The sequence below is a fragment of the Grus americana genome, chromosome 1 (assembly GCF_028858705.1).
Source record: "Grus americana isolate bGruAme1 chromosome 1, bGruAme1.mat, whole genome shotgun sequence".
NCBI lineage: Eukaryota > Metazoa > Chordata > Aves > Gruiformes > Gruidae > Grus > Grus americana.
In genome coordinates, this window is record NC_072852.1 from 103177997 (window position 1) to 103200949 (window position 22953).

General features: G+C 42.1%; 2 protein-coding genes across 6 annotated transcripts in view; one reads left to right on the forward strand and one right to left on the reverse strand.

Moving 5' to 3' along the window:
• GPR89B (G protein-coupled receptor 89B) lies at positions 1-21959 on the forward strand. 4 transcript variants are annotated; one of them, XM_054838725.1, is made up of 14 exons: positions 1-122; positions 3505-3564; positions 4426-4529; positions 6178-6284; positions 7143-7244; positions 10402-10522; positions 10780-10860; positions 14167-14276; positions 15537-15625; positions 16021-16113; positions 17503-17598; positions 18192-18281; positions 18920-18985; positions 19146-21959. In XM_054838725.1, exons 1-14 carry the CDS (start codon positions 81-83, stop codon positions 19350-19352), a joined length of 1368 nt encoding a protein of 455 aa, XP_054694700.1. In that variant the 5' UTR covers positions 1-80; the 3' UTR covers positions 19353-21959. The 4 variants fall into 4 exon arrangements, with proteins under 4 accessions (XP_054694700.1, XP_054694725.1, XP_054694709.1 ...); XM_054838734.1 differs by lacking the exon at positions 1-122 and adding an exon at positions 424-619; XM_054838742.1 differs by lacking the exon at positions 1-122 and adding an exon at positions 2690-2737.
• Positions 20880-22953, reverse strand: part of PDZK1 (PDZ domain containing 1) — an 8241-nt gene continuing 6167 nt past the window's right edge. For both annotated transcript variants that reach the window (XM_054838703.1, XM_054838713.1), the window contains exons 8-9: positions 22109-22408; positions 20880-21139 (exon numbers count right to left, since the gene is read on the reverse strand). In XM_054838703.1, the coding sequence (XP_054694678.1) occupies positions 21062-21139; positions 22109-22408 (378 nt within the window). In that variant the 3' untranslated portion in view covers positions 20880-21061. The remainder of the gene's footprint in view (positions 21140-22108; positions 22409-22953) is intronic.

A 22953-nucleotide genomic window follows, 5' to 3' on the forward strand; every position in this document is an offset into this window, starting at 1 on the left:
TGAGGAAGGCGTCCGCGCGCCTGCGCGCTGCAGCCGCCAGCGGGATCGCGGGGCCGGAAGCGGGGCAGGGGGCGGCCACCATGAGCTTCCTCATCGACTCCGGCATCATGGTCACCTCCCAGGTACCCCGCTGCTGCGCGGCGCGACTCCCCCGCCCTAGGAGGGTGGGGGGAGGAGGAAGGGGCGAGGGGGCAGGGATGGGCCTAGAGAAGGGCCTCGCCGCGGCCTGGCTCGCTCGCCACCGCTCAGGAAACGGCCGGTGGGAGTGCGTGGGGGCGGTGCCTGTGGGCGCGCATGCGCACACCCCTGCGCGGGGGGCGTGGGGACCCCCCCCCGGCGCGGGCTGAGAGGCGGTGGGGGCACGGAGCGACGGTAACGGCGTGACGTCTTGCTGCCGCCTCCGGTACTCGCCCCGCTGCCCGGGCCCTCTTGGCGTCGCCCGCTGAGCGGAGGGGACGACTCGGCGCCTGAACGCGTTCACCGTCCGCTGCTCAGCAGCAAAGGGGAAAAAAACCCCGTCGTCGCTGCAAGTTTAGGGGTGTCAGGCTGCTCGTTTGACTCGTTATGGCTGCCCTCCCTTTTCTATCGCCTAGGCTGCTGTTGCAGGAGGAGATAAGGTGTATGCGTCTTTGGACTGCTTCCTTACGTGTCACGGTGACCGTTGCTCTCGTGCAATTGTCAAGTCAGAATGTAATGCATAAAAAGTTTCAGTATGTAAGGTTGTAGGGAATGGAGCTTTTCTTGTAATACTGCAGCGCTTCTATAAATTTAAATTTTCTTAGTTGGAACAGACAAGTTCATCTTGGTGTGCTCTAATTAGTACTTTGTTTCTGATGTTCTTCAAGAAGGCTAATCAGTTGTGTCTTCTACCCCAGTTTGCCACAGAGGAGTTTGCTTGTTTACAACTTTGGAAGATTTTTCATGATCTGCTTTAAGGAATTTAAAAAGACGCCACTATTTTATCTTAAATGCTGCCTTTTCCATTGATGCATCTGTCATTCAGCACTTCCTTCAGCTTTTTCTTTCTGCTGCCATCAAAGTCATCTTTCAATTAGTCTTTGTTTTACACCAGCTGAATTCACCTAGAAGAGCTTTAAACCTCTTCATGTCATCCTGTCTTTATCATTGTGAAGTGGGTTGTGGTCTTAACATAGTTGAAACTGTCCTATTGTTTTGTGGGAGGAAATACCCCCTCCTTCATCATTAGCCTTCTTTACTAGTAATTTGTCTTGTCATTGTGTTCTCTTTGACTTTCCTCTCCTCCTTGCTACCCTGCTCCCTCCTCAGTATCTAAATACCCTTTCTTCCTGTCTGCCTCTCTGGCAACTGAGGTGGTCTGTTTGCTTCTGCCAGAAGGGGAAGCTTCTCCTCCTTCTTCCCTTCCACATAGCTGCACAGACATACTCTCTTATTTGTGCTCTCTCCAGTATTTGGTTTAAGTAAGTTTAACTGGATCACAGAGGGATCTGATAAGCTTCCGAGCTGGTGTGACATTTTTGTTCTGTAATGAGGAGGGATGAGCTGAGCAGAGAGGACCTTTCCCCTCTCAACAGCAGTTGGTTGTCTTATATAGACTTTCATGCACAACTCTGTAGTTCTGCTGACAGTTTTCAGGGCAGCTTTTGGCCGTTTCTTAGAAGTACAATGCCCTCCTACTTGGTACTGCTTTGATTTTTGCTCCTAACATGCTTTTTCACTGTCAGTTGCTTGAGTGTAGCTTTGATACTGTTAGCAATTCACCCGGAACAAAAACTTTCCCATCATTTGCTTTGTATTCTAAGATCTGACTTATCGAATAGCTTTTCTTTCATTTGTGATGGTAGCTCTGCATCTTCTCATCGTCTTCAAAATATCGGTATTTAACTTGCTGCATGGAATTGTCAAATGCCTGAGAATTTCCTGACTTAACATATCACAGTCACCTGCGGTGTCTTAGAGTGTGAACTGTTAAGGTAATGTCTTTCTATGCTTTTGTATGGTCCCCAACACAAGGGAAAAGTAATCTTCATATATAATTTTCTCTATTATTATTGTACTTATCTCTTCATCTCTTTTACTTTATTTGCTTATTTTGTAGAGTTTGTCTCTGCCTTTTTCCTCCTTCCCACTGTTAAATAGGGAATTACTTCATGTAAATATCACTTGCTTATCATAATTACTTTAACTTATGACCTGTAGATAGGAGACTTAGGGAATATCTTACCTTTTTCTTTTTGCTGTCAATTACTTTGAAGTCTGAAGTCCTCCTCAAACAAGTTTTGCCAGCTGTTACCAATCACTAGACCTCATTCCTATTTCAGCTCTTCTTTAGAGGCAAATATGTTTGATCTTCCTTGCCCAGCGTTCCAGGTATTCCTTGCCTGTAAATCATGTTAGTCTGTTACCTTTGCCACTGCTGGGATGCAGTTACTCCTGATGCACAGTGGAATCATCCACAATGATTCCTGCGTTTTTGTCTTTGAAAGTTCCCATCTCCAGAGGGGAACAGAATGCTCTGGCCTTTTCCATGTGCTCTGAGAAGAAATGCTATCTTTGTTTCATGCTTTCTGAAGTGTACTGATTTTTCTCTTTGCTTTGGTCAATGCTACCTCTTTAAAAAACATTTAATGTCTTCTGAATTCTCTTTTTGCTTGGGATCTTTTAAGTCATTACACTCATTTTTCAGTCTTTTGAGGAATAGATGTGGCTACCCGTGGAAGGCCTGACAACCCAGTCTCCTTTTTCTGGCTGAAGATGGGTAATTACAGTTTTGACCACATTGCTTAGGTTCTATTTATTTCACTTAAGTCATCTGCAAAATAGCCATGATATTAAGTTTGTCTCTCCAGGTGTGTGTTGAAAATTAACTAAATTTTGAAAAGTGCTCTGAGAGCTATTGAAATACAAAGCATTATTGGCTTGCCCTGCTTCACCCACCTTGTCCATATGGCTTTCTTCAATTCCAGATTGTGGCTTGAGGCATTCAACACTGCCTTTTCCCTACCTTAGTGATTCTATAAACACCCTTTACCCACATTGTGCGAGCGTGTAATCAGATTTAGTGTGAAGACTTCTCCAGAAAAATCAAACGTGCTTCTGGTCTTAAAGAAACAGCAGATACTTTTAGAAAATTTACTCATCCCTAGAAGACATAGATGTTGTGGACTTTCAAGTGTTTACTTTGCTGTGTTTTCTATAAAAACTATAAGCTTTAATTCTGTAGATTAAAAGAGTGAAACAACAGTGCAAAGGATTCTGTCAGGAATTCTGAGAACTTGGGAATACAGAACTGGGCTGTCTTGACTGGATCTTCTGTAAAGTCGTAGTTGTCTGTGTCCACTACGCTTGCATATTTAAATATTCTTCTCTCCATGGTGCTGTGGCAAGTTTTAATCTTTTGTGGATCTTGGGTACTTTGGCCTAGCTCTTTTCCTTCCATTTCTTTCATCCACAGTCTGTAGTGAAGTAGCTTTGTGTTTTGCAAGTTGCTGGATACAAATGTTAAGTGCTTCATCTCTTCTGCAGGTGCTGTTCTTTGGATTTGGGTGGCTGTTCTTCATGCGTAAGCTCTTCAAGGATTATGAGGTGAGAAGCAGCCTTTCATTACAATTCTATATCTTAAAAATTACTCCCAATTATAGAAATATTTTTGAAACTGCATTTGGCCTTTTTCCTCTCTTTAAGCCATCTTATCTTATTGGTAATTATCTCTACAGTTACTTTATTTTCAATTTCCTCTTGTTCTTCTATTTGAAAGAGTCCTAGATATCTGAGGAAATGGATTCTTCTGAAGCCAGTGAAAGTTTCTGTATTGGCTACTGTTAAATGAAAAAAAGTATAGGAGGTGCAGGGGTAGTAAGAAACTGTTTCGCCTTTTGCTTGAGTAAGCCTGCCTTATGTAATTGTAAAATTTTTGTGACAAAAATCCAGTGGTTTACTTTCAACTCAGTGAGCTGTGTTCATTGTGGCTGAATTGTTTGTGAGGATTGGATGGGATAAATGTGTCACATTCTCTTATCCCTAGAGGGGTATGAGAGAATATAGTCTAGGTCAGAGATGCCTTAAATGTGAGCCAAATTCAGACCCAAAAAGTGTTTCTGATATGGATCTCATTTGTAAATCTAAGGTTAAGATCAAAGAGCTCTGTTAGCAACGGGTCTGTCATCAGTCAAGTTGACATAGGGCATTGCATGCTGACATCCCTTCTGTTAAACGTGCCGGTAGCTGCTATCAGTGTAATACTGAGCAACTGATGAGTTTGCCCTCTGCTTTCTAACAGGCTGTTGGCTTCTTCCCATTTAGATAAAGGGCAAGGTGCCTTGAAGCAAGAGAACCGGTTGTGTGCTGTTGTACCTTGTGATTTGTTTTTTGTTACTTGCAGGATATCAGGATGCCGTTCTAGGAATGGAAATGCCTGATGTCTCTGGCTTGTTTTCTCCATTGCAGGTGCGACAGTATGTGGTCCAGGTGATCTTCTCTGTGACTTTTGCCTTCTCTTGTACCATGTTTGAACTCATCATCTTTGAGATTTTGGGGGTGCTGAACAGCAGGTGAGTCTGGGAGCTCACTCAAGGACTAACCTGCCTTGTGTTCAGCAGCTTCAATCCAACTTTTCACACAGATTCATGGAAGGGTAGGGGTTGGAAGGAACCTCTAGAGATCTAGTCCAGCCCCCCTGCTAAAGCAGGATCCCCTAGAGTAGGTTGCACAGAATGGCATCCAGGCGGGTTTCGAATATCTCCAGAGAAAGAGATTCCACAGCTTCTCTGGGCAGCCTGTTCCAGTGCTTGGTCACCCTCAGATTAAAGAAGTTTTTTCTCATGAACTTCTAAATGAATGGCTTAGTCTTGGGTTGGGAAAATAGTGTGAGAAAATTGTCAATGGCTCAACAAAGATGTTTGAGCATCAGGATTTTTTTATTTGACAGAACATGAGACTAGAAGCCATAAGCTCCCCATTTTCCATGCAGTTGCTATTAGTGTGGTCTGGGTCCTTAGGGCAAGGCTTTAGTCTTTGACTTTTCCCATTTGTTGAAGTTAAAAGAAACAGTTTCTTTTATGGGGGGTTGTGAAGCTTCAGACCATGCTGAAGAGTGCTTTTCAGATGTTAAGGACTATAGAAACTATAAGCACTAGTTTTCTGTGGTGGTCAGAGCAGCAAATAAGCTAATTATGGAGTGAAAACTACTTCCATAATAGCATGGTATTTGTGAATCAAAAGCACATCCTCCTTTGATATAGGGTGAGGACTTCTATGGTAAAGGGGCTGTTAAAAACTCTACTTCAGAAGTCAGTAGGAAAGAGAAGATAGAACAGTAACATGTAGAGGCTGGCTGGGTTTCCTATTTATTCTCTCTCGTCATACTAGTATATGAGAACAGTCAAAGGAGTGGAAAGGCAAGAAATAAAAAAATTGATAAAAGGTAATGTTAGTTCTGACTGTATGTTATTAATCTGTAGAGCTTACAGGCAGAGAGATCACTGAGGAGAAGGCTTTTATAAACTTCAATAAAGGGCTGGACATCAATATAGATGAAAATGTTTGCCTCTGAATTAGCTAGGAAAAAGTGACAAGGATCCTTATAATCTCTCCTTCCCCGAGCCGTAAAGCGGACATGAGTTAATACTGGGAACAGGACATGTAGTTTTTTATTAAAGCTAAGTGAAAAGTCAGTTCAGCCAAGATGAATCTCATCTGCATTTGATTAATCTCCTTTGGTCAGAGCAGTATTGATCATTTTGGCATATATGTATTTTTAAATTCTTGCTTTGCAATGTCTCGCACACAAGACAACTCACTTTGAAGTGAAATGTTGAATTATGAATATGAAATATTTTTAATCTTTTCAATTGGAATTAACCTTTTTTTTGACTCAGCCACTCATTACAAAATTAATTACTGCTTATACTTAGTTTTCAACTAAATGAGCAGTAAATCAAATGAATCATGCTGCAACTGGCATTAGTTACTGTAGAAAATAGCCCAGTTTGTTAATTTAGAAATACACATTCTTGAGATCTGTATTAAAAACCAAACCAAACCACCACCCCCTCCAACCAAAATAACAAACAAAATCCAGAATATTCTATATGCTAGGCCAATATTATCCAATGCTTGATGTAGCTGAAAGGATTGTATTGTGTTTGAGAAATTCGTTGTATTGTTTGCATGCTAATCAGTATTTTGGCTTTATTTTAGCTCTCGATATTTTCACTGGAAGCTGAACCTGTGTGTCATTTTGCTCATCCTAGTCTTCATGGTACCCTTCTACATTGGTTACTTTGTTGTGAGCAATATCAGATTATGTGAGTACTTGGTTTATGGCACTGGGGCTGGTACCCTGAGATTATGCATACAAATGAGAAATAACTTTTCTGAGAGATGTGTTGGCCTCTGTCCCTGTAGTTCCCTCCTTCCTCTGGCTTTGTTCTGGCTGGATAACTTCTCTTTGGAACTTAATGCTTGAGCATGAACTGTTTATTGAGCAGTTAGGAGATACTTTACCTGACCCCAACAACTGTAGCTTTTCTTTATGGGTTTCGACAAAGTTGAGCACTTTAGAGTAATGTTACTGGAATTTGTTGCATTACAGTTTTAAGCTTGCAGCCAAACCCTGGAACCCTTGGCAGGGCTGTGGTGTTCTGCTAGGGGGTGAAAGAAATGAGCCAGAGAAGCTCAGTAAATTACTTTTGCTTTTTTTGCTTACTACTGTTTGGATGAGGCCTCTTCTATGCGCTAATGGACATTTACCCTTGAGCTATTGATATTTGTTGCTCTATTGTAATAAGTTCAGGCATGTAGGTTGGGAGTATTAAATGTGTAGTGTTGGCACGAAGTTTCCAAGTTTTGTGTTTAGGGTCACAGAAGAAAGATTGCAGCTAAGTGATCCCCGGTTCGTAGTGCAGCCTTCTTTGTACCTCTGCCGGGAAGAGCCAAAGTGGTGCGTCGCTGCATTAGCTCTCACAAACGGTGGTGTCTCAAATAGCTGGTTCTGTAGGAAGTGAAGGGCTGCATCCTGCTAGCTCTGGCTCTCTCACTTGACACCTGTTTTGGCCACCTATGCTCAAAGCAGCCTTTGGACTTATGTAGCAATTTTGCAACCTAGAAAAGCCCTAAAGGAAGAAATTCTTTAAAATACTGATTTTTTTTTTCTTCTCCATTAGTGCACAGACAGAAACTGCTTTTTGCATGTGTTCTGTGGTTGACATTCATGTATTTCTTCTGGAAGTTGGGGGATCCATTTCCTATCCTCAGCCCAAAACATGGTGAGTTTCACATTCTTGTTCATTCCTTCCCTCCTGAAAATAGGCTTTATTATCTCACTTTTATCTGGCAGCTGTTACTATGTTATCTCAGCTCTACCATTGGGACTGGAGAAAATAGTTCTTGCAACTGAAGGTTTACTCTGCTTTGAAATCTGCAATCTGAAGGTTGTCAGACTGACAGAAATGGGTGGATATACCTTGAATTATTTGCGTTAGTTTTCTTCCAGTACCACAGGAAAACTTTAGGGAAGTGAATGAGTCCTAACTGAACCTAGGGTATGTAAGAACACAGTGTGCTTTTTGAGGACAAACAAACTTCATCTCCACAAAAAGTTGATGACAATTTTTATTCACTTGTTTCTTTTCCTGTGGAGACTAAAGCTAGTTTATTTAAGAAGAGAATCGACAACCAATCCTTCATCTGAATTTTTTCAGTCACATTATTGTTTCTTGAGACTGAAATCAGGTCAGTTTAGCATAGGTGACTGTCCAGTCTACAAAATACAGCAGGGTGCCTGAACACCAGAGCTATATAAACTGCAGCCAGCAACACGTCTAGCAGTGCGAGCTAGCTTTGGTACAGCTTCGTACGCTGCCTGAGCCCAGGGGCTGTACAGTTGCATGGCACTAGAATGTGAGCTGGTAAGTTCTGCTGGGCGCCAGAGCTATTAATGTGCAGAATCAGCTTGGGTATCTCTGTGTTGCATCATGGAACCAAGAGTATTTATGGTGTGAAGATACTCTGTGCACCTGTGTTAGTTTCAGTCCAACAGAGCTTCTTAACGTGTGCGTAACCGTACTGAATCCTTTGGGCACCTCAGTGTGTCTTACAACGCTGTAAGAACAGGACTATTTGTCACCTGGGTTTCCTGTGTAACTTATGTTGCCATTATCCCCTGCACTGGAGAATTGTTTGTGTGTTCTTCTCAACAGCTGAATTCAGTTTCACTCCAATTGGTGAATGTCTGTCTGCATATATTACCGTCAGCTTAATCATTCTGTTCTCTAGGAAGCTACTTTGTACTAATCTGTAAGAGAAAAATTGAAGGATACTAACTGCTGTAGGGTCTGCTCACCCTTTCATCTGTGATCCTAAAACTTTCCGAAGAGAGCTCTGTATCTGTGTTTTGTAATAGTGTTATTTGCCACTGAAATAAAACAGCTAGTATATAGTGCAGATCCCTCTATCCAGTGTTTTATTGCCAAGAAAAACGTGTATCCACTTTGAGTTGCAGAAGACGCTTGAGTTGGCAGAATATAATAACCCAATGGGAACTTAGCCATGAGGTTTAGGTAATCCTCTTCAGATCGCTGACAAGGTTCTGTGAAGCTGTGTAACAAATGCAGATTTCCAGAACTGGTAGTGGGGTGTTTTCTATTTTTAACTAATGCTTTACAGGATGATACCTCCACTTAACAGTTGTACAGTGCCTTATCCTACCAGGTGTAGACATAAGGTTAGAGCAAAGGATTCGAGGCTTTTTTTCTGTGCTGTACTGCTAGAGTGCTGCTGTCCTGCATGTACTGGCAGGGCTGCTGCAGGGTGGTGTTGTGTGGCAGTGGCCCAGCTCAGACGGCTGGGATCCTATTGTGGAGGGAGAGGTGACAGGAGGCCGTGCTTGATGAGCCCCTCACGCTGCACTACATTACCTGTATTGTCTTTCTCGGTGTGCCCCACGCTGTCTACCTGCACACGTAGTGGTGCGCTGCAGATAGGGAATTGTGCTGACTAGTGGGGGCCTTTCTGGTACCTGCACTGGCATCCTGTGTCGGTGGTACCTTGCCTGGGGGTGGTGATGGCACTGTGCAGCAGCTGGGAAACGTGCCATCAAGTCAGGGCTCTGGGTCAGGAACCCTGGTTGGTCTGCAGTTTGTTTAATAGACCTGAATTTGGGAGCTCATAGGAGGAGGAAGGTTATGCTTTACTCAGTTACATGCTAATATTCTAAAAACCCTCTTATCTTTATCTGATTTGATAAAACATTCATTTTATCTGACCTGATCACAAGAGTAGAGTTGCTGTGAGTGTTATGGGGAAGCATTGCTTTAACCAGTGGAATATCATGTCATTTTGAAGGCACCTCTGTTTTAACTGCTGCTGTCTAACAGTGTGTGGGGCAAAAGGCCAGTGTATTGTAGCACATTCTGTAGCTCATGTAAATCTCTGTGCACATGACTGGGTGTCTTGGTCTCCCTTTGTGAAGTCTTTTTGACTTGTTTTCATCATTTATTCCCCTTCTCTGAAGCATGAAATGTGGCTTGGCGCTTGGCCATCTCAGCTTTGCAATCATGTAAGCTCCAAATGTGCTGTGTGTAGCAGCTGTTCTATAACTAGCTCCCTAAAAAGGGAGTGAGGTTTAGTAGCACATGGCTCTGTATCCCGAGAAGACAGGTTGAAGTCTGTGTTTAATGGCTGAGAAGAATAAATGCAACTTCAGGGCTTGGTGTTGGTTACAGCATGGGCTTGATGTTCATGCCATATTATGTGAATATATGTTTTAGAGTCCGCTTGGTGCTCAGGTGGAATGCCTTGTTGGTGGTCACCTCAACAAGGTATGTGTGTCCACAAGATGAATACTGAACAGCCAGGAGCACCATAAGCTTCCCATGCTTTCATAACTCCACTGTCCTACAAGCACAAATTGCGTCTGATCTGGAGGGGTCACTTTTAATGACAATTGACAGGATAGGGCTTCCTCTCTATGGTCCAGACATTTTTTGGCCAGTTTGCCAGGACTAACTGGTTTGATAACTGTAATCCTGGTTATTGCAGAAGTGGTTTTGCAGAAGATGCCTGCTTTATAGTGTCTGGTGGATGATCTGTGTTCCTACCTCAGCAAAGTGCAATAATTAATGTTTTATTAATTTAGAAACAAAATGTTGACTGTTAGTTGCCTCCAGATCTGTCTTACGCTTCTTCATAGCTAGTTTCCCATCTTTGTTGTTAAGCGTGGTAATGTGCTTTCTGAAGGAGACTTAGTTCTACCTCTTTCTTTTCATAGTCCCCATCTGTACTTCATATTACCTCTGATCATTGCAGTGGGAAGGCAGTTGGATTCATAAAGCAGCTCTGTATGTGTGTTATGTTGTGAAGGCACCAAGCGTGGAGCAGAGTGAGGACAGCAAGGTTACTAATGCTGTGTTTTTCCTCTCTCAGGAATCCTGTCTATAGAACAGCTCATCAGCCGCGTGGGTGTGATTGGGGTGACACTCATGGCTTTGCTGTCAGGATTTGGGGCTGTCAACTGTCCGTACACTTACATGTCCTACTTTCTCAGGTAACTGCAGCCTCGTGAAATATTTTGTCCACCTTTTTGAGACTTTTTTTTCCTTCTGCTTTTCCTGTGGCATTGATTCAAGTTTTTTCATAACTTTTTTTTCTGAATCTGGCTATTGTCATGTCTATGTGCTAGAACCATTTCCATTGCTGAAGCGTGTTCTCCTTATACAGGCTTTTCTCCTCTTAGTTTCATGGGCATGTGCATATTTCCTCTGAAATGGGATAGCAGGTCTAATTGGGTGTCTTCATTTGCAGGAATGTGACAGATGCCGATATTCTGGCTTTGGAGCGACGACTCCTTCAGACCATGGACATGATTGTTAGCAAGAAAAAAAGGTGAGAATGCAGCAGTAGCACAAAATTATTTATTTCAAGGATTTTCAGTCAATATGGTATAAGATGGTTCTTGAAATTACCGAAATTATTAGTCCTGTCAGGGCTACATGTTCCAGTGAAACAGGTGGCTGAATTGGTTTGAGCCGTGTGGTGTTTCATTTTGACCTGATAGACAGCCTTGGTTTTTTTTCCCCAGATACGTGCACTAAATAGCACCCTTTCTTACTGCAGTGGCACTGATTAGGCTTCCAGCACAAATTGTAGCTCTGTGATGGCAGCTTGACCAGTCTGTAAGACGGGCACCTTTCTCTCCTGATGAGTAGGTGACCCTTAAGCCACAGCAGCTGGCTCTCTTACTGGCAGTTTCAGTACAGCACTTGGTTCGTACCTATTCAGCACTCTCCTGCTCTGTGGATGTGGTGTTGCCTGGTCAAAGCTGGAGCAGGCAAGTGAGCTGGTGTGGACAAAGATATATTCTTGCAAATGGCAAGGTTTACATTAGTTAAGTTTTGCAGAATTGCAGAACATTGTTAATGTGAACGTAGTGTACTGCATAAGTGTGCCATCGGAACTCTGCTTTTGTTGCTTTAGCTTATTCCATGTACCCCAAGCGAAAAAGCTATTTTCAGAAACAATGCAATTTAATTTACAGTGAGAAGATTTTTATGTGCTGTTACAAATTACATATTACATGCCTTACTAGTTGTGCAGAATAAATACAATTACCATAGCCACTTAAAACATTTGACTGTCTGACACTGAATTCTCACAGCAGTCCCCAAAACTTTACTTTTGGTGCACTAATGTTTTAATGGAACCTTTTAATGTATGACGGGGGAGCTTTTAGGTAGTGTAACCTTGCTGAATTAGTCACCAGTGTGCATATCTGCTGATCACTGTTAGCACATGGAAGTGTAGTTCAAGCATAACGTTTTTCTTCCCCTTTGAAAATGTTAAGTGGTGAACAAATCTTAACTCCGTGTTTGTGGTCATGTGTGAGACTGTAAGTAGTGAGAGAATTTAATTACTCAGATTTAATTGATTTAATTGATTAGGAGCATACTAAAATACTGGCTTTGGAGTTAAAAGATAGCGTGTAGTGCTGCTTCTGACTCTATGTGCTTTTGTTGTGTACAGCCTTTCTGGACCTCTGGTTGAGGGAGGGTGATACTGGGGTAAAAGTAAGGATGTCTGGGACTTGTAACCAACTAGCACTTTCTTGCCTTCCTGTGGCTAGAAAATCTGCTGAAAATAGCAACTTCCTAATCATTATGGAGACCCATGCAAGGTGTGTTAATAACTTGGGAATTGTACTGATGTTCATGTATTTGTGTTTAAAAGAACCAACAAACAACAACAAAAAAACCCAACCCAAAGCTGTCTAGCCTCAGAAATGTGCAAGAAATAGCAGCAGCTCACATTCTGTAGAATTTATTCTCTTTTTGCTTTGACAGAGCAGTGGCTTGCATAATTGGGCTATTTGCTCATATGAAGCAGAGCTTAAAAAGTTAGATTTGTATCAGGCCAAATGCAATCCAAAGCGTTGGCAGAACAAGTGGGAATAGCAGCATTTTACAGTTGTAGGGTAAATACTGTAGTTCCATAAATTGTCAGTTACTTGCTGGCCACCTTTTCAGTACTGCTGCTAACTCAGAACTTCTCAATGCCCACAAGGGTTGTAAGGGAATAGAACATAAAGTTTTTTTGTTTTCTTTGCTGATCTTGACATTTCTTCTCATACCAAACCGTATTCATACTGGCTTCCTTGTCAGCAGGAGATAGTTGTTGGAAGTTGTTTTCCCTGATGCTTTTTGCACAGGAATTGTTGTTCTCTCCTTCCTGAGTGTAATCAAGTAAAGCCTTATGGAAGCTCGCCTCTAAGGTTGGCAGGTTCTTTACACTCATCCTTGCAGGTATGACATAACTAAGCCTCAGGTTTGAAATGCCTAGATTTTGTGACACCATTGCTTCATTTTTCTTCGTGTTAGGAGTCAAATCAGCCTATCTGACGTAGATATGTATCACGTATGTACGCAGGGAAAGTGTGTGGGTTTTGCCTGTGGATCCTTTCTATGAGGTCTTCAGAACTCCGAACTACTGCGTGGGTACAGAGATCCTTGTCACCTCTCAAAAGAAAAGATTTACCTTTGTATACTTACAAGCTCCCGCTTCACCTTGACATAGCTGTGGTTTTGCTGCAGTGCTGTGGATCATTTGGGATGGAACGTGTGAATTGGGTACTAGGAAGAAAGTAAGGATTAAAAATGCAGTTCTTATATTTGGCAGCTATCAGGATGAATTGAATCATTCTAAGATCTCTGTTATTTGTAGTCTGTGACTGCATGTGCTTTTTTTTGTGTTATGTGGGGTACCCCGAGGGTGTTTCTTTTGCTGGATGTGAAGGAGTAATTTTTTTTTTTTTATTACACTGCTTATCAACAACCTTGAACAAGGCTCAGTGCCAAATGTAGCAATACTGGCTGCAGCTACAAGAAAGGGCCTAAACACTGTCAGATTGTGGATCGCCTTGACAATCCTATGAATAGTTTTCAGCTTAGGAGAGGATAACTGGCTCACAAATTTCAATGAGGAGAAATGTGAGGGAACGAAGCCAGAAGCCAGCATTGCTCATGGGGATTATGCTGCAGTGCACATGGGAGTGTGAGGGACAACGTGCAGCTGCTGCTGTAGTGTTGGAATTAGCTTTAGGAGTCACGTTCAGATTGCCTGAAGTGTCCAATGGTTCAGTCCAATAATGGATTTATGTGTTTCTGCTTCATAACAGCTTGTCATGCAGCCCAGTAGTGAGTGACAGCATATCAGAGTGTGCCGCTGCATACCATCCAGCGCTCACAGTTCTGTGGAGGAGGCGTATGTGCGGCGATAAAGAGGTGTTCAAGGGGAGAGAGGAGCATGAGAAGTTTTCAGATTCTTGAATTTGAGATAGCAGAGTCATGTGTTTGAGGAAAGGAAAGCAACTAATCATATGACTGAGAAATCCATTTGAATTTTTATTTTTAATTGGTTTAAATCTCATTAAGGATTAAAGCAGGATCCTGAATGGAAGTCTTGGGAAGTGTCTCATTGAATGTCACTTGATTAGATCTGGGCTCTACTCCACAGCTAATCAAGATAACGTTATCAAGAAAAATTGGTGCTTAGGAAAGGGAAAAAAAAAAGAAGGGGGGGCATCTGTTTGCAGTGAATTCAGTTTAACAGTGTCTTCTAAGGAACTGGGGTTTTTTGTTTTGATTTTTTTATAAAAATAGTTTTATTCATAAAGACTTGTGCTTTCTGTTCTTTCAGGATAGCAGTGGCTCACAGGACAATGTTCCAGAGAGGAGAAGTGCACAACAAACCCACTGGATTCTGGGGAATGATAAAAAGTGTTACAACATCTGTTGCAGGCAGTGAAAGTATCCTTTATCTGCATGCTGGGAGGTGGCTCCAGCTTTCTTCTGTTTTGAAGGAAAGAGTATGACTTGGGCCAGTTACAAAGCATTTGTGTTTCAACACGTTTCAGCAGTCTGAGCAAAAGGCTTAATGTCTCCTGGGAAGTTTTCTCTCTTGCACTGCACTGTTTGACCTTTTGCCCAGGGGCTGGACACATAGTTTTACTGTGACGCAGTTGGGAGCCCTGTGCTGCTGCCCTGCCCTATAAACGTGCTGTTCCATCACCATGGTTGAGGTGTACAGCAGGTTGCAGGACAGATGTGCACACTTATGGTGTCACATTGCAGATGTCTACCCCATCATATGGCTGATGTGGGAGGCAACTTTCTATTCTGATGTATCCTCTGCTTGCATGCGTGCATTTTTTTTCTCATAGCTTGAAATACGTTCTTCCAGAGTGGAGAACCTGTGACATACTTGAGCAAAACAGCGGGGTTGGCTGAGGTGCTGGAACAATTTACCTAGCCTACAGTTGTCTTTCTGGCCTTGTCGGAAAGCCCTGAGAAAAAGAAGGGTGGGAAGTAACTTGTTGACCAAATAAATTGTTCTCATGATACAGGCTGGCCACTGGTGCTGTAGCAGTGTGACAAAAAGGTGGATAGAAACAGGTGAACAGCAGTTGTTCTGCCCATGTGAAAGGGGTAGAAGGAGTCTGTTGCGAGTTACAAGGGTCTGTATTTCTCTAACTTACAGTTGCCTACCAACAATTTCTGCCAGACCACGTATAGTGTGCAGTTTGCGTATTTAGGGCTAAGGACTCTCTCCTTTCCCACTAGCTGTTAAAAGCAGAATTTGGCTATTTGACTAGAGTCTTGAAGCAGTTACTCAGCAGTTTTATTTATGAAGGTGAAGCGAGAGTGACATATGATGATGCACTTCAGTGACAAGGGACGCTGATCAAAGTGGAGGAGCAGTCTTTGAGAGCTCTGGTTCTGTTCTGCGATGTGTTCCCCAGGCAGAAGAAGAAAGAGCTTGTTGCATGACTACCTAAATACTGTGTACTGCCTACCTTCTTAAAATGGAGTAGCATGCAATATATGTATCCTTGAGATTTCTTTGTGTGCAGTATTAACAAGGAGCAGTAAGACTCAATCAAAAAACTCATCTGGATCAAAAAAGTGGTCAAACCATTAGATGTGGTCCTTGGGCTGAAGGTCAGGAATGTTTTGGTTTTGGTTAAGAATTTGTGATGTATTCTAGCCTTGACTATGCTGGTTTGCCAGATCTGTCCCTTATCCAGCAAGAAGTGGATGCCCTAGAAGAGTTGAGTCGGCAGCTTTTTCTGGAAACTGCTGACCTGCATGCAACAAAGGTATGTAGCAAAGTAACTGCCCAGGTGGATGTTGGGATGCCAGACTAGTTTGAAAGAGAATGTATGGTACAAGACATGTATGTTACAAGACCTGTTCAGCAGGTGAATGTTGAAATGTTGTGATGTGGTGGAGTGAGAATCTGTTTCTTTAATTTGGTGTCTAGATGGCAGTTTTGGTCCACTTGAGATGCATACTGGTGCATGTCCCTAAAGCCATTCGGAGACTTCTGAATTAAAACTTTTGAGTTCAGAAACATGTGAATTGAAAGGCTTGTAGAAGGATAAAACTGTGTTTAATACTATTGGTGCTCCAGTAAAATTTTGTGCTGTGGGTGATTGTGCAAATTATTTTTTTTTTTTAATTCTGTTCCCCCTCCCCCCTTTTGTATTTCCAGGAAAGAATAGAGTACTCCAAAACTTTCCAGGGAAAATACTTTAATTTTTTGGGTTATTTTTTCTCCATCTATTGTGTCTGGAAAATCTTCATGGTATGTAAATGTTTTATTGTGTTTTATGTGGACGTAAAGCTGAATGGCAGAGCTCAGAGAGTTGTGATAAGCGGTGCAGAGTCTAGTTGGAGGCCTGTAGCTAGTGGTGTGCCCCAGGGGTCAGTACTGGGTCCGGTCTTATTCAACCTATTCATCAATGACCTGGATGAAGGGACAGAGTGTACCCTCAGCAAGTTTGCTGATGATACAAAACTGGGAGGAGTGGCTGACGCACCAGAAGGCTGCGCTGCCATTCCGTGAGACCTGAACAGGCTGGAGAGTTGGGCAGAGAGGAACCTAATGAAGTTCAGCAGCGGCAAATGTTGGGTCCTGCACCTAGGGAGGAATAACCCCAGGCATTGGTACAGGTTAGAGATTGACCTGCTGGGAAGCAGCACTGCAGAGGACTTGGGAGTCCTGGAGGACAGCAAGCTCTCCATGAGCCAGCAGTGTGCCCTTGTGGCCAAGAAGGCCAATGGTATCCTGGGGTGCAATAAGAAGAGCGTGGCCAGCGGGTTGAGGGAGGTTATCCTCCCCCTCTACTCTGCCCTGGTGAGGCCACATCTGGAATATTGTATCCAGTTCTGGGCTCCCCAGTTCAAGAAAGACAAGGAACTACTGGAGAGTTTCCAGCAGAGGGCTACAAAGATGATGAGGGGACTGGGGCATCTCTCCTATGAGGGAAGGCTGAGAGAGCTGGGTCTGTTTAGCCTGGAGAAGAGAAGACTGAGAGGGGATCTTATGAATGCTTATAAATATCTAAAGGGCAGGTGTCAAGAGGATGGGGCCAGACTCTTTACAGTGGTGCCCAGTGACAGGACCAGGGGCAACGGGCACAAACTGGAACACAGGAAGTTCTGTGTGAACATGAGGAAAAACTTCTTCACTGTGAGGGTGACCGAGCATTGGGACAGGCTGCCCAGAGAGGCTGGGGAGTCTCCTTCTCTGGAGATATTCAAAACCTGCCTGGATGCCATCCTGTGCAACCTGCTCTGGGTGATCCTGCTGTAGCAGGGGGGTTGGACTGGATGATCTCAAGAGGTCCCTTCCAACCCCTACCCTTCTGTGATAAGCAAATGTCACACCCTGCATAGATTATGCTGTACATGCAGTTCATCAAGTAATGCTCTAGTTTCCTTAAAATCCTGCTTCTGGAAATTCTGAAAGAAACTGGCCCTTGGTTGAAATAAAGCTCTGCCATCTGTGTTTTTGTATAGAGCCTTACACAAGTGATTCTTATGCATGTGCGTTTTGCACCTTCTTTGACAATCCGGCTGCCCCCCACCCCTTTCCTTGGTGATACAAAGGAAGAGTCATGCATGTGTCTCAGGTGTAACAATGAGGTATGCTTTTAGTTTTCTTATTTGAATGTATATCCGTTTCTTGCAGGCAACCATCAATATTGTATTTGATCGTGTGGGGAAGACTGATCCAGTCACAAGAGGAATTGAGATCACTGTAAACTACCTGGGAATTCAGTTTGATGTGAGACTTTATTAATTCTTGCAACCTTTTCAGTAATTCCTATCTTATCTAAATAAAATCATACTGCTGTTAGGGAGAGAGCGATAGAGCTCTGAGAATGTGTCTTTGACTTCTGTCTTATTGAGGAGGAAGGAAAAATGCACCATGAGCTTTGCTTTCACACTGATTTTATGCTGGGATGGTAACGTGGTCTTGACAGAGGGGCAGTGATTTGCTTATTTGTTTTGGGCAAACGGAAACATGTTAGTCAACTTGCTTAGATTAGTACATTTCTCTACAGAATACTGTACTTTGTGTCTACAGAATAATTACATTTGCCTGGTCACATAGATGTTCTGTCATTTACACTTTTAAAATACATCCCTGTGAATATAGGGTTCATTGTGATTGGTGTAAACTAAATCTGTTTTTCTCATGTGTTTGGAGTAAACAGTTGCAAATATATTTTTGAAAATGTCTGTTACATGCACCTATGTACTATGGATATCTGTACAATTAGGAAATACAAAGACCCTGAAGCATTGGCAGCTATACAATGTAGTGTAAATAGGGTTAGTGTTGGAGATTTAACTGTATTCTTCTTGCTGATGCAGGTGAAATTCTGGTCTCAGCACATTTCCTTTATTCTTGTTGGAATAATCATTGTTACCTCTATCAGAGGATTGTTAATAACACTTACAAAGGTAAGAGCCAGGACACTGTGATGTGATTTTTGGGCCAGGAAAGCTGTTACCAGATTTTTAACTTTAGATGGGGCAAATACTGTATAAATTTTAAATACACATTTATGTTTTAAATATCTGAATATAAATCCTTGCAGAGGGAGGAAAAATATTTTCTGCAGTGTATTTCCCCGCTCAGTCTTTATTGTTGATACTCTTGGGAAGAGATGTAGATGTTAAATGTAAGCAAGGATGCTAAATGATCCTGTAGCCAGGGCTTATTAGTAGGGTTGATGAGATGATGATTGAAAGAATTTGGATTGTTTGAGCTGCAGGTTCTTTAGGTAGAACCGGAAAGGCATTAACTCAAAAGACTTGTGACTCATTGTGTTGACCTGGCTTTTGGTACCTAAGCTTAAACATTAATATATATCCTCATATGACTTTTACCACATGGTGCCACTGGCTTAGGGAGACTCATCTTTGACTAAGACGGCAGGTTTCTGAAAGCAGGGTACAGACACCCCTTCAGAAAGTATGCTTTTTTAATTGGTTTTTTTAAATGAAAAAGCATTGAATGGTATGTACCTTTCATGCTGTGCTAAGGCACATTGCACTTACCTGACTGCTTATTTCCAGTGCTTTTTTTTTCTTTCTAGTTCTTCTATGCCATTTCCAGCAGCAAGTCCTCCAATGTTATTGTTCTGCTTTTAGCACAGATCATGGTGAGTATGTAGAACCATGGGCACGCCTATATACATTTATACATACATACTTATTTGGATGTGTAAACATATATGCATAATAAAGCCTTTGTATACTGACCTATCTTAGCCACATAGCCACTTGTGCAATAATTACTACTTTCTCTTTTTTAATTTACAGGGCATGTACTTTGTGTCATCAGTGCTCCTGATCCGGATGAGTATGCCTCTAGAGTATCGCACTATTATTACAGAAGTCCTGGGAGAGCTCCAGTTCAACTTTTATCATCGTTGGTTTGATGTGATATTCCTAGTTAGCGCACTGTCCAGTATTCTCTTTCTCTATTTAGCACATAAACAAGCCCCAGAAAAGCATATGGCCCTCTAAGTAAGGACTGCAGTCACGCACTGCTCTCTGTCCTTTCTGCTGGACTGCTGCAACTCCTGTGGACTGCAAAACTTGAAGAGAGCTGGTACTGTTCTGTGTGTTCAGCAGCGTAACCGGCTCTTTGAACTTCCGCACGTCAAGCTCTGTGGCTCATTCCGTTAAGGTGCCAAAGCTTGAAGGAAGGGGGATGCATGTATTGAATGTGACATAGTTCATTGCCAAGGAATAAGGGCACTCCTTGGTACACCAATATCTAGGAGGATCGGAACTTGCATAATAGGCTGTCTTGGGTAAGACCTCTGACTTCTAGAAGAACATCTTCATAGAAGGCACCAAGGAAATGTGGTTTATTTTTTTTTTTTCCTTTTGAAAATCAACTCAATTGGGATTCAGAGGACAGCAATTCTGGAGTTGAATATTTGAGTCTGTGGAATTAAATAAGCTTTTGTAATATCTCATGTAAGCATCACAGTTGTTTTTTGTCAGCCCCAAAGATTTGGCTGGAAGTGAGCTAGAAAGTGTCTAGGGCTTGCTGCCTGGCGGAAGTGAAATGGAGAGAATTTCCCTCCGTTTATGTATAGAGTATACACTAGTGTGTATCACTAATACCTACTGTCCCAAGTCTCAACTTTTGTTTTCTATCCCTGCATAAATGGAACTGAGGTTTTGGATTCCTGTTTGCTAGATTTCGGTGTGAAGTCAAAGACCACAGCTATGCCTTGTTTACCTTATATGTTACAAATTTGTTTACCTTATATGCTGTAAATTTGGTCTTCCCCACAACCTGTGTATTCCTCTGCAGTAGCCCATTTCCCCTTCTTGATGTAATTCAAGGCATAAAACTAAATTTTATTCATGTGACTTAAACTTGTAGCTTCCCATAGCCGCTCTCCCAGGCTTTATTTGGTTTAAAATTGTTCTGAAACATATATCATAGGTGTTAAGAGTAAGACCTGGGGAAAAAAAAAATGGCTACTCTAAACAATTTATTTCTGTGTTGTCTTAGGTGTACAGCAAGGAGGCAAAGTATACAGCAGCAGTATTACAGAGTCATTTATACCCCATTCAAGACACTGTGGAGTTGACTTGGAGCTAGAAAACCCGCATGACTGAATTATGTACACTAATCTAACTACTAGGATCCACAACTGCAGGCAGCAGAGAGAGAATAGTGCTTGAACATCTGGAGTTGTGAATTTTGAAGTTAGCTTAATGTTTGAAAGAAATTTCTGCAATGCTAGCAGGAGAAAGGAGCGCAATGGACAGAGCAGACTGGCACATGCCATTTCACAGCAGTTGTACTGCTGTAAGTATAGCATAGAAGAGTTGCCACCGAGATGGAGTTGATGGACTTGGATTAGGGGGAGAACTGCCTCTTGGGACGTGGGGAGAAATCAGTTGCTCTTTATTAAGAGCTTATCCTTAAAAGGCTATGATGCTTATGAATTTATTTAATCCTTTATACAAGTAAGTGACTAACTGTCCGCTTTACATGGCAGAAAGCCAATGAAGTACAATTGCAATGTGTTAAATGAATGCAGGTTACACTGAAGTGTTTATTTCGGGCAGCTACATTTCAGCAAGAGATTGCAGTCCTTTACAGGTACGGCACTACTAGGCATAGTTATGTTCTGAGAGGTGTAGTAGCAAAGAATGATTGAAGAAAGTGGATTTGGAAGGTTTCTTTTTTGTTCTTGGCATAGTTCTCCTCACAACTTTGTGTCATCGTCGTTGTCGCTGTCTGGTTTTGTAGAGGCAGCTGATTGTGAAGAGGAGGATGAGCTTGTCTGCAGAGGAGTAACAAATACATTCCGGTTATTTTTAGTTTGTAAACATGCTTGATAGTCTGCAGTGTTAATGAAGGACTCCTATTTTCATCTGCACTAATCGTGTACTGGTTTGGATGGTGGAATGAGCCAACAAATGCGATTTTTGTTGTTGAAGTGCTTTTTGGTTAAGTACATTTAGAGAGAAATTTGTTCAATAGAGGTTTCCTATTGTTTAATTCCCATACCTGCTGAATTTGCACATAAAAGTGGTGCTAACTTCAGATCTGAAAAATGCAGCTTGGTGACTGAGAAACTTCTGAAAAAGCTCACAGCCGGACATTTGCAGACAAGGCTAATGAAAAATGAATGGGAGACGGTATTGGTCTTACTCTTCCTTGTCTGTCTTTTGCATGATCAGAAAAGCAGCATTTAAATATTTAAGGCTGACCACACAGAGGGTTCACAATGACTGTTTCAAGAAGAAATTTCTGCTTTTCTGACTTCTGTCATGCTTCAGACTCTTTCTAATGGCATAAAGTCAGTCATTTCAAATCAGCAGATTTCCTAGAAAATGTCATCATAACCTATTGGTTGCTCTACTTTCTACAAAATGATCTGTTTTGAAATATTTCGACTGGTTCTCCCAAAAGCGGTTTATGCTTTTTGGTGTATTTAAGCACTTTTTCCCTGCACTTTCAGGATTGTATTGCCTGTTTCCAATCTTCATTAAGGATTACCGTATTTGGATTATCTTGTTCCATAAAATCTCTTGTATGTGCATCCTTTCTGTGATTTAACCTTGCATTAAAGATACTCACCTGTATTATGTGTGGGGAAAGGAAGAATTGTTTGTGATAATCAGACCACAACTTCCCTTTTAATAACATTGACTTGTGAAAAATCCTATCTCAGGAATAAATACTAGCTGAGAAAAGTTGCTATTCACTAGGTGATCCCTCGACATCTACTTAATGCGGTATTACTCACCCTTTCCCTTGGTGCAGGTGAGTTTCTCTCTGGCTCTGACGGATGGTTTTCTGTATAAGCAGGAGCCTCAGAAGTGCCATGGGCTGGACCTGCTGAAGAGGCTGTGATGGGAATGTTCCTGCCCTGGAAGTATTTGTAAGCATCTTTGCTGCACACCAGTAGTGTTAGTCTGTCACCACTGTCTTGGATTCTTGCCACCACTTTGTCATAGGATTCATTCATCACATTCACCCCGTTCACTTCCACCAAATAATCGTTATTTTCTACACCAGCTGTGTCAGCTGGCCCGTGGTTTTGTACCTGCAAAGGCAAGTTCAAACTGTGATATTAGCATGAAGCTTGGAAAGATGCATTAACACCTGATGGTTAGCTAGATTGTGTTACTGCTTTCCTTACAAGACTGCAAAATAAGCATGGGGAAGGGGAGATTTGTGCGGCAGAAGTGAATTGGGAGAGGCAGTAGGCCTAGACAAACATGGAACCCATCATTTTGAGATATAAGATGCATCTTGGTTTTGAGAGACTTTCAGTATAGAAATGTGGCATGGTGGAGTTATGAAGACAGGTGGAAAACCAATTTTCTTACTGTTTGCGGGTCCCTGTCCAGTGACTTTAAAGTTAACTTTACTACATTTCACAGATTCCTTGGTAGTGAGTGGAACCCCTCCTCTCAAGAAAGCTGAAGGCACAGACATAATTTGAGGCAATAGATGTTTGACTTTTGCCAGCTGTGGAATTCAGAGAAGAGGAGTAGAGCAGCCTGAAGGTGTCTCTCTTATATTTTTAGGATGTTCTACAGTCAAAAAGATCTATTTAAAATACTAATTTTAGCATGCCAGTTTCAT